The sequence below is a fragment of the Pelmatolapia mariae genome, linkage group LG1 (genome assembly GCF_036321145.2).
Source record: "Pelmatolapia mariae isolate MD_Pm_ZW linkage group LG1, Pm_UMD_F_2, whole genome shotgun sequence".
Taxonomy (NCBI): domain Eukaryota; kingdom Metazoa; phylum Chordata; class Actinopteri; order Cichliformes; family Cichlidae; genus Pelmatolapia; species Pelmatolapia mariae.
In genome coordinates this window covers 27,414,412-27,427,891 of record NC_086227.1, presented here as the reverse complement: position 1 = coordinate 27,427,891, position 13,480 = coordinate 27,414,412, and the positions used below count along the sequence as shown (strand labels likewise).

Sequence of the window (13,480 nt, the reverse complement as noted above, 5' to 3'; positions counted from 1 at the left end):
TGTATAGGCCTGAATCCCTTCAGTGAGAGCATTGGCAAGACTACAGATACCTACTACAGAATGGAGCAATTGTCAACCACCTCCTCTATATGGATGCCGTCAAGCAGTATGCCAGAAGTGAACGAGACATGGATTCACTCATCCACACAACTAGGGTATATAGCAATGACATCAGAATGTCATTTGTACTAGAGAAGTATAATTGGATGGTAACAAAGAGAGGGAAGGCCGTCAGAACCGAGGGGAATGAACTACCAGAAGGGAACATTGCAGATATCAAGGATAGCTACAAGTACAAGAAATTCCCACAGGTAAATAGGAATGATGAAGAAGCCACTAGCGAATCCACAACCACCAAATACCTGCAGAGGATCAGGCATGTCCTGAAGAGTCAGCTGAATGGGAAGAACAAGATCTACGCCCTGATCAGATATCCTGCTGACAACAGGGGGAGATAGAAGCCACCAACATCAAGACAAAAAAGCTCCTGACCATGCATGGAGGGTATAGCCCCAAATCCAGCACCCTGAGACTGTATGCTAAGCAAAAGGAGGGAGGTTGAGGATTGGTGAGTGTCAGAACCACTGTCCAGGATGAGACAACGAATATCCATGATTACATCAGGAAGATGGGCACAACTGACCGTGTGCTTAGTGGATACCTGAGGCAGACAAAACCCGAGAAAGAAGAGCAAGGAGAAGAACCATCATGGAAGGATAGGCCCCTTTACGGTGTGTACCAACGGCAGATAGAAGAAGTGTCTCACATTCAGAAATCCTACCAGTAGCTGGACAAAGCTGGACTGAAAGACAGCACAGAGGCACTAATCATGGCAGCACAGATACAAGCTCTCGGCACAAGATTGTTAGAGGCTGGGGTCTGTCCCACCAGGCAAAACCCCAGGTGCAGGCTGTGTAAAGATGCCCCTGAGGCAATCCGGCACATAACAGTAGGGTACAAGATGGTAGCAGGCAAAGCATACATGGAACGCCATAACCAAGTGGCTGGAACATCTGTGCCAAGTAGTGATAGATATAGCTATACTGATGGATAGCAACATGAGGAAGAAGAAACACGAGAAGCTTGAAAAATACCAAGGCCTGAGAGAAGAACTTGAGAAGATGTGGAGGGTGAAGGCAATAGTGCAGGGCTCTAGAGTGCGACCAATTTGGTCGCAAATGCGACCAAATTTTTCCGTGGTGCGACTAAAAAAAAACATTTGGTCGCACCGGTGCGACCAACTGTTACCAACATTTGGTCGCACCTGTTTGGGTAACAAAAAAAAAATCTCTGCAACTCTCCGTGTGGTCAACAACAGACACACATTATGCCCCTATCGTGGACTAAACCAATCAGAGATAGTCAGGGGCGGGACCTCTCTGATTGGCCGTGGTCCAGTGGAAAGTGCAGGAAGAAGAGGGAGGTGAGTAGCTTTAATAAGGCGATATCAATTCATTAACGGATTCCACACAAAGACGTAAACACAGAGCGACCCGACGCATCAGAATCAGCTTTGTCTTTCTCGGCTTTCTCACCGGACGGCCCGCAGACGGACACGCTGTCGGAGCTTAGCGATTCTGATGCGTCGGGTCCGCGCTGTGTTTCCGTCTTTTTGCGCTGATTCTGAGCTGCAGGTTTTGTCTCTCCAACCAAAATTCGCCGAGCCAAAAAGAAGCAGCAAACTGCGCTTCACATTTGATCAATGTCGTCATGAATTCCCTCTGACTTTTGCTGTTTTGCTTCCACCACGATAAAAATTACACTTCCTACACAGCTCCCTGTGTGTACTTCAAGAACAGTTTCCCGTCTCAAATCTGTTTTCTGGATTATTCATTCGCTTATTACCCACCAGTCTACCGTTGTTTACAGCGCTGTCTTTTTCTTTTTTCATGTAAATGACGTCCGACAAGAAAGCCTAATTTCTGCTGTTTAATACTGAAGAAATTTAAACTCCTTAAAATTATGCAAAATTGCAGAATATTTTTAAGGTTATCTGCTATAAAAAGCCAGACCAGGAAAATCTCCTTCATGTTTTTCTGTGTTTTATTCTCAGTTACTTTTACACAAAGGCATCTGCTGTGATGTTCACAATTCTGATGAAGTCTCACAAGTGTCAGTACTGATAAATGATCAGAATTATAATATTTCTGACTGTCTGAGGCTAAACTGAATCGAATCAGGACTTTGAGAACCGGAATCGAATGGATTATAGAAATCAGTGATGATATCCAGCCCTAGTGAGCAGCCTAGGCCTGAGAGAAGTGGATGTAGGTCTGGGTAATAAGAAAAGATGAAAAGAACTGTTGATAACTTTTGTGTTAAGGACTGATCCGTCTGAAATTCATAGCCAGCTCTGACATGGTGCCATCAATCTTTGAATGCTGAAAAAGCAGCAGTGTATCCAGAAAACACACTTTATGCTGCAATAAATGCACTGCCCAAGTGTCCCCTCTCCCCACTGCCTTTCAGCAGCATGCAACAGCAAACAGGTCGTCAGAGGAGCCGAGATGATGATTAAGTTTAACATTTTCTACAATATTGACAAAGCACTTTAAGCACACGATTGTTAGTTAATAATTTAGAAATGAATATTGTCTGTATGGACTTCCCCCCAAAGAAGGTGCACATGTAAAACTGCGGTGTTAAGCGAAGCGGTTGAAAAATTTGAGTGCGCCTAACTTTTGTGCCGGTATGCCTAACTTTTGTGCCGGTACGCCTAAATTTTTTAAGTTAGGCGTACCGGTGCGCCCATGTCAAAAAGTTAGTCTAGAGCCCTGCAATAGTGGTTCCAGTGGTAATTGGAGCACTTGGTGCAGTGACCCCCAAGCTAGACGAGAGGCTCTAGCAGATCCTAGGACAACATCGGAGATCTCTGTCCAAAAGAGCACAGTCCTAGGAGGATATAATAGATTTCAAAATTCTGCCGTTTTGTTCATGGTTTCTGTATCATGATGAGCTAAACCTTTAATCTGTGACAGCTGTCTATTTGTAACACCATTTTGAGTATATAATCATCTAAAAATGTAAAGTTTATATAAAATTAAGGACATTTGTTTTTCGTTTATTATTTCTTTGTTGTAACAATGCTTCTTGGCAATAAATCCTATACCATTTGAAAGCCTGTTTATTTTCCCCCTAAATGGTGTCACATTTGTAAGGAAAATGCATTTGTGGGTTGACCAGCAGAGTTGAGTATGTGGGTTGCACAGATGAAAACTGCCAATGCCAAACATCTTATTTTGTTGTTGGCTCCTGGTACCCCAGGTGATGAAAATCAGGTGCCTTATTAGTGCTGTTCAGCAATGAATCCATATTGTGCCTATGACAGTTGGATCGTAGGATCAAAGTGTGGAGAAGACCCTGATTGCTCCACTGATAGGGTACCAAGCTTGGTGGAGGCAATGTGGTGGTGTTGGGCAGCATCTACCTCACTGGAAAAACAGGAGTTGTCATCATTGGAGGCATTCTCAGAGCAGAGAGATATCAAGATGAATCAATCAGTGACAGTCCCATATCTCTACAGTCTTGACCTCAACCCTAGTGAACACTTGTGGGATCAGCTTGGGTGTGCTGTTTGTGCCAGAGTGATGGTTCTTCTATATGCTGCTGAGGCCCCCGTATGTTAAATTTCCAATATGTCTTTTTCCTCTGAGACATCCAGTCATCCAATCCAGTGACACCAAAATAGCAGAATAGGCTGTTTGGCATTGGCAGAGAAGAGTTGACAAGTTGTTGTTTGTTTGTTTTTTACTCAACTCTGTTGCTCATTGTACAAATGCATTTTCCTTACATATGTGGCACCACTTAAGGGAAAAATAAACAGGCTTTCAAGTGGTAAAAGATTTATTTCCAAGAAGCATTAATGACAAATACAGCATTAAATATGGAATATGTGCAGTGTATATATTTCAAAGGGACATGTTTCAATACATTGCTGATAATTTTACATTTAAACAGGGGTTTCAGACTTTTTTTATCATGCCTCCCACCTCCACCCCCCTGCAGAAATTGAACCATACCAGCAAAGAAAGAAAGAAATAGCAGATTAAACAGGTAATATAACTTGAATGCATGTGGATGTGATGTAATGAATATTTTACAGCTGACTTTTTAAAAAACTTTTTTTGCTGATCCTTATGTTTGGTATTGGTTGCAGGTATTATATTGATATAAAATGAGAATTATTTACAATGGGTAATGTTTTTCTATGACCAGAATAGCAACTTTGAGATTTTTTTACTAATACTTTCTTAACTGCCTTTACTTTTGTGGCCCACAGCTACGAATTTAGCTTAGGAGAAACACTGCTGTCCACACTGTGTACTGACCCATGGCTTGGCAGGAGTGTGAAAATCGAGAAGAGCTTTAGTCAAAATGCCAGTATACAGATCACTAAAAGCTTTCCACTCAGGGTGTTTCTGGGCTTTTAGAAAGGCTTAGGTGGTACTGTTGCCAGTGGGGTGAGTTTTGCACCATGAAAGGGCGCTTAAAACTCCCAAAGAGGACAAAAAATAAATATCACAGTTAAAAAAAACTATTTAATAAATGTAAATTATGAAAGTCAGACTAAAGAGCTATAGAACTCTTTGATATATGTTCTAGGGGAAATATAGTACTTGGAAATCCTTTAAGGCCATCAGTTTTACCACTGCAGTGAAAATGGGGATAATACAATGTAAAATAAGAATAAATAAAGAAAATGTGCTGTTTCTGTTTTATTATAGTTTCATTTTCATCTAACATTAACTGTGGCATTTTGATCAGTGTAGCAGGAGAAGTAGTTTTCACACTGAAGGTATACAGGCCAGAAACTAATGATGCTTCTGCAGCTATAAGTAGTGGCATAGACCACAGTTGGTGCAGAGTTTGAGTTTTAATATTCAGTTTAGTTTAGGACTGAAACTTGCTGAAATCATATATCTTTACAGTTTCAGCTTCGATCTTAATGTGGCAGTTTGAGTTTGCAGGATAGGGAAATAAAACCCATAGTCATCTTTTCAACCAGTCTTTGTAACCATTTTACAATTAATAATTGTTATAGTCGAAAAATTGGTTAGTCGCTTTGTTGAATAAATTGTTATACGGTATAACCCTGGGACATTCAGTTACAGTATGGTGCCAAATCACGTAATTGCTATTCTTGTAAATACATAATTAACTAAAAATAGTGGCTGCTACTTGTGGATTACACTGTATAAATGGATATGCAAGTAGTGGCAATACCTTATGGTGCTTGTCCTCTGTGTAATAGAAAGAGAACAGGTAGAGTTTCAAATGCATCTTTCTTCTGGACACAGTCCAAATCAACACAAGAATTCAAGAAGTCCTTTTTCTGTTTACCCGTATGCTGAAAGAACTCTGAAGTTACACTGGCTAAAAGAGACGAAGAGAGGTGGAGGAAAGGATGAGGTAAAAATACAGATGGGCAGGGAAAAGGAAAACCGGAGAAAAAGTGTTTGTGAAAGCTAACAAAGGGGAGTTGGCTGTGTTTCAAAAGGGCGCATGGCGGCTAAGGAGGATGAAGTGCTTCAGGATTCATTTACATCAGGCCTGACAACTGCCTCACATCATCCCAAGAGCAACACAGCTCTGGCTTAGAGATTCCTAAAGAGGGCCCTTCTTCTAGCTTCCTCTCTTACAGCCACGCTCAGACTTTTCTTTCTCGTCCCCCTGTCTCTTTTTTCCCTCTTTTCTTTTTTTCCACTCCCTTACTCTCCTGCGCTCTCTCTTGTGCTCTCATGCGTTTGCCAGTCTTCAATCAGCTATCATGAAAGTGTCTGTCTGGGTGTCTTAACTATCCTCTGAGAGGCAGACACTTGTCTGGGCCTGCCTTCATCCCCTAAAGGCGTTTTTTGACTTGGACTTATTTCTCTCCTCACACCTTTTCAACTTCCCTAAAGAGCTGACAACAAGTGAGAACGACGGGGCAAGATAAACATGAGGGGAAGAGACAGGAAGGGAGATGAGAGGAGGAAGTCATCAAGTGAGAGAGAAGAGAAAGTAAAAATGGTTTTGGAAAAAGGGTAGAAAATGGAGAAAATGAAAATGAGGTGAGGAGACTGAAAAACTGAAAAAAAGGTGAAGGAATCAAATGACCTCATGAAGAGGAGAAAGGACAAAGCAAGGAGGACCAGAGTGGAAGAGACGAGAAAGATGAAACAGGAGAAGGAGGGCTCTAGTAAGACAGAGACTGTCACGTTTATCAGTGGGCCCACAGTGTGTTTCCCAAACACAGGATTTGGAGATTGCAGTAAAGGGAGAAAGTGGGACAGGACACATTAAAGTTTTTTTGGTGAGCGGGAGAAGAGGGGTGGGTGTGTGTGTGAGTGTGAGGAGGGGATGGGGGAGTGATGTCCCTTTTTTGGAAGTATCTTTCTTTTGGCCTGGGTTTGATGTGAAAGCGAACTGGTCCTGCTTTGACGGTGTTGTCTGCTGTGCAGTTTTTAATATTCATGCAGCAGATCAGGAAAGGAGAGGGGAAAGGAGTGGAGAGGAGATTTTTGGTCAAACAGAAAGCTAATTTGCAGCTGAGGCAGTTTAGCCTGAGGCACTTTCTGCTACTGGGGAAATGAGCTGGAAGATTAGCCGTATGTATAATTCACACACACGTAGTCACACACACACACGCATAGATATGCACTGATGGTGTTTGCACACACTTTTGCACAAAGATGCACAGGCGAACACAGAGCAGCTGCCGCTTTCTAAGATGCTGTGTGTTACAGTAGTAACCTGCTGCTAGGTCTGTACAGCTGCATGTGCCCTTCTGGCCACTCCCTTAATGGTCTGCAATAAAACTTTTAATGTGATCACTTTTGCACTGTCCTATATATAAAGCTTGGTGTAAAATATACATAGACATTATTTTAAAACATCAGTCAGTTTTCGTTTCTCAATCAAATCCTCAAGCTACTCTGAAAAGTAGAAGTGTTTTTTATTTTTTTTAAATATAACTCAGTTATCCGAGTCAGTGTAGTGTACCAGTCACAGTTTTGTGACACTTTTGACATTTTTGTGACACTACCCTAGTTAATATACACCAGGGGGCTCAGATTTGCAGTTTTGTCATGTTCTACAACAAATGAAATTTAAAACAAAACAAAACACAACACTACATTTTCAGAAACATTTGTGGCTTTTTTCTTGTTTGTTTGTTTGTTTGTTTTTTTGTTATTTGTACTACTTGAACACTAAAGTAGCCCCAAATGAGATGACAGTGCCAGCAGTGGCCCACAGCTCATTTAGGTTTGAAACCCCTCATACACACAGTTCACTGTACAGAGCTGTAAACATACAAGGTAAATATAAAGAATGATTTCATTCTGCTCATCAAGGATATATGTATCTCCCTTTGATGGAAATTCCAGATCCATGACAGACATGCAAATCTTTTCCTGGATGGCCTCGAAGAGGATGGAACACCATTTGACACACAACAACTGACCACCAGGCTTTCTGATGTCAGTGAGGATGGTGCCATGTGGGTGGGACTCAGCTCTAAGGGTAAATATGACTGTTTTTTTTTTTTAAGTATTTTGATTTGGGGTTTTTTTTAAATAAATTTTCATGAAATGCTTTTGATAAATTGCTTTACTTCAGCACCGCATTACAGCCAGATGTTTTAGATGCTTTACTTCCTCTGTTGTGTTGTTTTAAATGTCTATGATGTCCAAAATGTAAAAACACTGCTTTAAGAATAAAGAATAAGCTTCACCTTTATTATCTGAGCCAGTACCACCGTCTGGTTTTTTTTTCAGTCCAAGAAGAGAAAAATTACTTCTTAGTTTATCATGTCAGTATATCTTAATATGGTGTCAATGACTGCTTCACCTTTATTTTCCTCCGAGCCTTTATCCTGCTTCAACTACACATCTGTGATTGATTCGTAGTGCCTGCGAGCTGTCTAACAGTCAATAGCAGAGAAATTGAGAGAAAAATGATATCCGTTCATCTCCAGGGTGATAAACGAGTGTTTTTCTTCTCGTTTATCAGTCATTGATCCGTAGTTCACAGCAGGTAGCAGCTGATCAGCTGAAGATCACAACAGAGAGGATGATCAATGCAAGTGATTGGCTTGGGGGGAGTGAGAGAGAATCAGAGATGTTGTGCGTGTGGTAGACGGAGAGGGAGAAGGGTTGTTGAACCCAGAGGCTGTGTCTAGAATTCTGATCAGTGGATTGATTATGTAAATACTGATCAGATGTATTGATTAACAGCTATGTCTGTTTTTGGATGGGAAAGTACTAACCGAAAACTGTAAGTACAGCGAAAAGATCTTTAAAGGCCAACTACCAACTCAAATGTTGTTAAGGAAGTGTGATCACTTGTCAAGAAAGTCCTAAATCAGCTGTTAATAATACATTATTAATAACTTTAGGGAGCTAACTTGGTGCAGAGGTGTGAATAACATGTGTCCATATGGTACTGAAAATCTTTATCATAAATCCTTGTAATCCCTAAGATTTTCATGAAACCAAACCAAGGTTTTCCTCACTGTTCAGGGTCAGCATTTTTCATTCAGCGTATTTACATCGGCTAATTACCTTATTTTTATAAGCTAAGGTTTTTATAATAACAATGAATCTTACTACTTTCTTTATCAAAAATTTTGGGTCGGGTTAACTAACTAACAAGTATCATTATGTTTACATAATGTTGATATCAATATGTATTTTAAGTATTAGTTCTAACAAGTTTCAGTTCTAAATCTGGTTCTAATGTAAACATATTAAAAAAGTTTTAACTTGCTTGGTTGCTGCTTTCTTCTGTGTGCATGTATTGGAAAAAGGAATGATGGCAAACTGCTGTAAGCTGGTTAAGGAATGTTTGCTGTGTTCGGTATCCTGGGACCTGTAGTATTTAACATTGGCTGGTATTGCTGTAGCCATGGCTGTCACTGTTATTTAACCAGTAAGAAATTATGGACTAAGAAAACTAGTAAATATGATAATTGATGCTTTAATCTACTCTATTAAAAGACAGAGAGAAAAAGAGAAAAAAAAAACACATACCTGTTATGGCCCGTTATTAAACTGCCATCAGTTGTAATACCATAAAAACAAAAAATAAGAAGAGAAATGGCTGTAAGGAAGTAAAACACACAGAAAGAAGAGAGAGACACACAGAGAAGAGAGAATTAAGGCTTATACCTTGCATCATCCCAGTAACAATAGGGAGAGTGCTTTTCAGAGGAAGGCATAATCCCATTTCCACATGCTAAAGAAATCCTCAGCCAAAGCCTAAGGCTGCACAACCACACACTGATCTAACACACTTACATCCCATAACACTTCCTCACTTTCCTTCTGTTTTACATGCACATGCACCCTCCCAAAGCACACACACTCAAACACACAATACTGTGGTTGGGCCAAACACACCAAAGCCTCTCTGAGCAGCAAATACAAATACACATACACAAGCATTTACACACAGACACTTTCACAGGCAAAGCTAGACATGGCAGGGGTTCTGTCGATGTTTAGAGACGTTATCCATCTTCTAAGAGTTATTGTCGAACCAGACAAAAGTTGGTTGGATACTAAAAGACTCCAGCCTTCTTTTTTGGACAGATTTCATCTTCTTATGTTCTGTCCAACATTGTCACATATGTATGGTTATGTATGGAGAAGATGATGTGTTGGAACTTTACTGTGCTTATGTGTTTGATTTTGTCTTTGGTGTTCAGTCCAGTATGTCCATGTGTGTTTGATGTACTCCAGCATATCTATGCTTGTTAAAGACACTTTGAAGCTTGAGAGGCTGTGTCCACAATTTTTTAACTCTTTGCATGAGATAAAATGTTTTTTGTTTGTTTTTTTTGCTGATATTTCTGATAGAATGTGTTAATTATAGCAATATGTGAGCTTTAAATTTGCAGTGAATTTAGTTCCAGTTTCTCTGTTGATAAGATTTCTTACTTCAACTATAGGGTTTTTCTATGGTCTTGAGCCATATGCAGGAGATAAGCAGTGAGGTTCTGCTCAGTAATAGTGCTATCTGCAGCCAGCCTGTGATGGTCTTTTCTGCTAATCTGTGTCATTGGCAGCTAAAATCATGTCTTTCTTTGCTGTAGACAGTAGAGAAAACTCCTTTGTTGCTTCTGCTGAATCTCTCTGTGTGAAACTAAACTTCAGATCACTGTGTTCCTGTGTTTGTACTTTTCAATATGAGCCATAGTTTACTGTTTGCTGACGTCTTTCTGTTTACTTAAACCATGAAGTTAACTTTTCCTCCTGTTGCTGCTTCAAAATGAAAGCTTTCTGGTGGCAAACCAGTATCCGTCCCTACGTTTGTGGAGCGTTACTTGCGTTGCACATGTGATCTACCTGATTCGGACATGGTCTCTTCCTGTTTCATGAGCAGATCAGCTTTAAATAAGCTGGGAGGAACAGTACCAACAGTTGTACTCACATTAAAAGTACTCACATCTCCTAGTCTAAGTGACTGGGAACTTAAAATTTTTGTTTTCTCTATTTATGAACATTTATTGTTTAAAAGTACAATTTTTTTAACTCAATTAAATTAATTTGACATTTACAACTTTATGGCCTTATAAATATCCAGTTTTTTATAGTTCAGAAAATAATTCAAGGTGCAATATGCAACATTTATTTCCAAACATCCTCGTAATACCACGTTGTGTCTCCAGAGGTTATGGTGAGTCACTCCAGCAGTTAGTCTGGACTCTGTGATGAAAAAAAGTAGCAATACAAAGTAAACAAGTTTTTCTTTTTTGATGCAGTCTATGATTTTGACCATAATTAACTACTGAGCAGTAGAACTGAAAGGTGAGACAGCTGGCTAGCAAATGCTTGTTTTTTGTACTCCTCGATCTGCCACCACAATCACTACAGGTTCCTGCAGCAATTGTGTATCATACATTTTATTATAAAATTTATATTTTATATATAATTGCCACTTGGTTTTATATTGCACTGATTTAAGTACCTTTAAAATCAGTTGTAAAATAAAACATGCATATCACAGCAGAAGAGCTGCTGCATTGTTGCAGTTAATGGTGATCTTAATATATTAAACTAAAGGGAATTATTGTAAAAAGCCTGGATACATGCTCTTAAGTCTACTTAACAAAAAAGGCAGCAACTGCTTCTCGACAACAGGTTTTTTTTTATTATATATCGAAGTTTTTTTGTTTTTTTTACCAACCCTTTTTACAAATGACATATTTGACGTTTCCACAGCAGGTTCATACAAAGAGTGTCCAGTTTAGAGTAAACAATCATTAACCCATTAAAGCCATGCTTTAGCTTTAGCTGCTCTCTAGTGGAGACACGTAAAGACTCTGGCAGATGTAGTTTGGCTTGTACTGTGAACTTGGCCATTATAAGCAGCTGTGGGCAGCCTCACTTAGCTGGTATCAAGAACCTGATAAGATAATCTACTAAATACTGTGAAATCCTCTCACTCAGTGCCTTCAGTGCAAACCCATTAACACCTTCTTTATGTCATTTCCTACTCCCCTTTCATCTCTCCAGGGTCTAATCAGTTCATTGGACGAATGCAGGACTTTAGATTTTATCCTACCACTTTGACTAACAGGTGAGTTGGACAGAAGGAAGCTGAGAGACAGGTAATGACTGGCTAGTGGGAAAGAAGGAGGGAGGAGTCATAAAATGACCACTGAAAATTAGTGTTTAGGAAAAGAGCTATAAACTATAGCTCATACGAAAAGCATTCAATGTCTGTTTAGAGACTGAATAAAGAAAAAAAGATTTAGAAATCGTGAGAAATACAAAAATACTGAACAGATTAACATAACAAGGAAGGAGAAGTATCATAAAGTGTTACAGTGAAATAAGGAGGGGGCTTATCATTGCATCTTAAAATCCATACTGCTTCCAGAGGATTTTCCTGAGAATTCAATACAAAGCAATTAGTCTTTTGGTTACCAGTAATGTACTCCACACAGGGAGCAGCTGACAAGATTAGAGATGCACTAAACAAAAGGCTGAAGTTTCAAATTATGGCTTTGATTAACCAGTTTAAGCTAAATGTTTAGTCGAAAGGACATTAACAGGTGCTTTGAGATTTTTTCTTAAAATGGAAATCCATCAGATTTTTGTTTTACAGCGTTAAGTATATATATAAAGTTATATAGTTTAATTTAACACAATTTAATAAAGAATGCTGTTAACCAATAACTAACTTATATTTTGGTTTAAATTTTGGTTGTTTTCTTCTTTTTTCATATCCCCAGTTTAGTCTGCATGCAATGACATTCTGTGTTCAGAATTTAGGTTTGATGTATAGTTTCTTCCTTTACCAGGGAAATAGTAGAGCTGTATTCAGGAGTCCTCCCTGAGCTCCATGTCCAGTCTGAGTGTCGATGTCCTCCCACTCACCCAAGGGTGCACCCTCTAATTGAGAGGTACAGTATCACAGTTTTTATTTACTCTGTACATTTTTTCAATACTGAATATTGTAGCTGGAGTTACCTTGTAATACCAAAACTAATAATAAATTAGTTTTCCTCTATTTAAAACACTAGTTTTATTTTATGCTACCGTTAACAGATATTGTATCCCCAATGCGGTTGAGGACACCACCAATGACAGAGTCTTAAGACTGAACCTTAATGCCCATCCACTAAGTTATATCAACGATCAGGACATGGGCACCACATGGGTATCTAAGATCATGACTGCACAGGAACTGGATGAAGGAGTCACTATTACAGTAGATTTGGCTAATGGACAGTACCAGGTAATGCACCTCATTTCAGCCATGTGCCCACTATGTTTTAAGAAACATCCGATTTAAATATTGTAATTTGGCTTCATTTGGCAAACATGAGACTGTTTTTGAGAGTTTCCCTTATTTTTCCTGTGTTACTGTACTTTTGCAGCAACTATGACAAAGACTGTACAGACATCTGCCTGTACAGAATCTATAGGCCTGGTACCAAATGTTTTTCTTTTGTAGTTTAAGACCAGACCTGCTGTCTGGCTGCACTGAAAGGCTAATTCATTCAATATTTTTCATCAGGCACAGCAAAAGTATTGGATAGGTGCATCAGGTTTACTGTAAACTTATTTTTTACTTTGAGATTTAGTGCTTGCTATGGATAGTCTAAGTAATGTGATGACCTTATAAGAAATCATTTTATTTGAACAGTCAACTAAATTCCATTGTTGTCTAGTATAAATTTGAAAAGCTGCAATTCAAACACCACAGTATGTATCTGCACTTGCACCTGTGTGTGTGCAGTGGACAGTTCTGTCTAAGCTCTTCAATGCCACACACACAGAGGGGCAGAGAGGGAGAAAGAGAGGAAGACTGCTAGATTTTGGCGCTGTCGACGCTGGGGTTGTCAAAAGACTAATTCCTCTTCTCTCTGAACTGTGTATGTGAGTGTGGGCAGGATTTTGGGAGCTGTCCTGATGTGGTCGCCCAACTCAAGTCCCTAGATAAAAGCCACTCTCTGAGGTTTCAAGTATTTATGTTAGTAAGTGGGGTG

General features: G+C 39.5%; 1 protein-coding gene across 6 annotated transcripts in view; it reads left to right on the top strand.

Moving 5' to 3' along the window:
* ush2a (Usher syndrome 2A (autosomal recessive, mild)) overlaps positions 1 to 13,480 on the top strand; it is a 216,882-nt gene that overhangs the window by 23,859 nt on the left and 179,543 nt on the right. For all 6 annotated transcript variants that reach the window (XM_063477546.1, XM_063477553.1, XM_063477570.1 and 3 more), the window contains exons 6-9: positions 7,368 to 7,503; positions 11,499 to 11,562; positions 12,290 to 12,391; positions 12,537 to 12,726. In XM_063477546.1, coding sequence (XP_063333616.1) covers positions 7,368 to 7,503; positions 11,499 to 11,562; positions 12,290 to 12,391; positions 12,537 to 12,726 — 492 coding nt within the window. The remainder of the gene's footprint in view (positions 1 to 7,367; positions 7,504 to 11,498; positions 11,563 to 12,289; positions 12,392 to 12,536; positions 12,727 to 13,480) is intronic.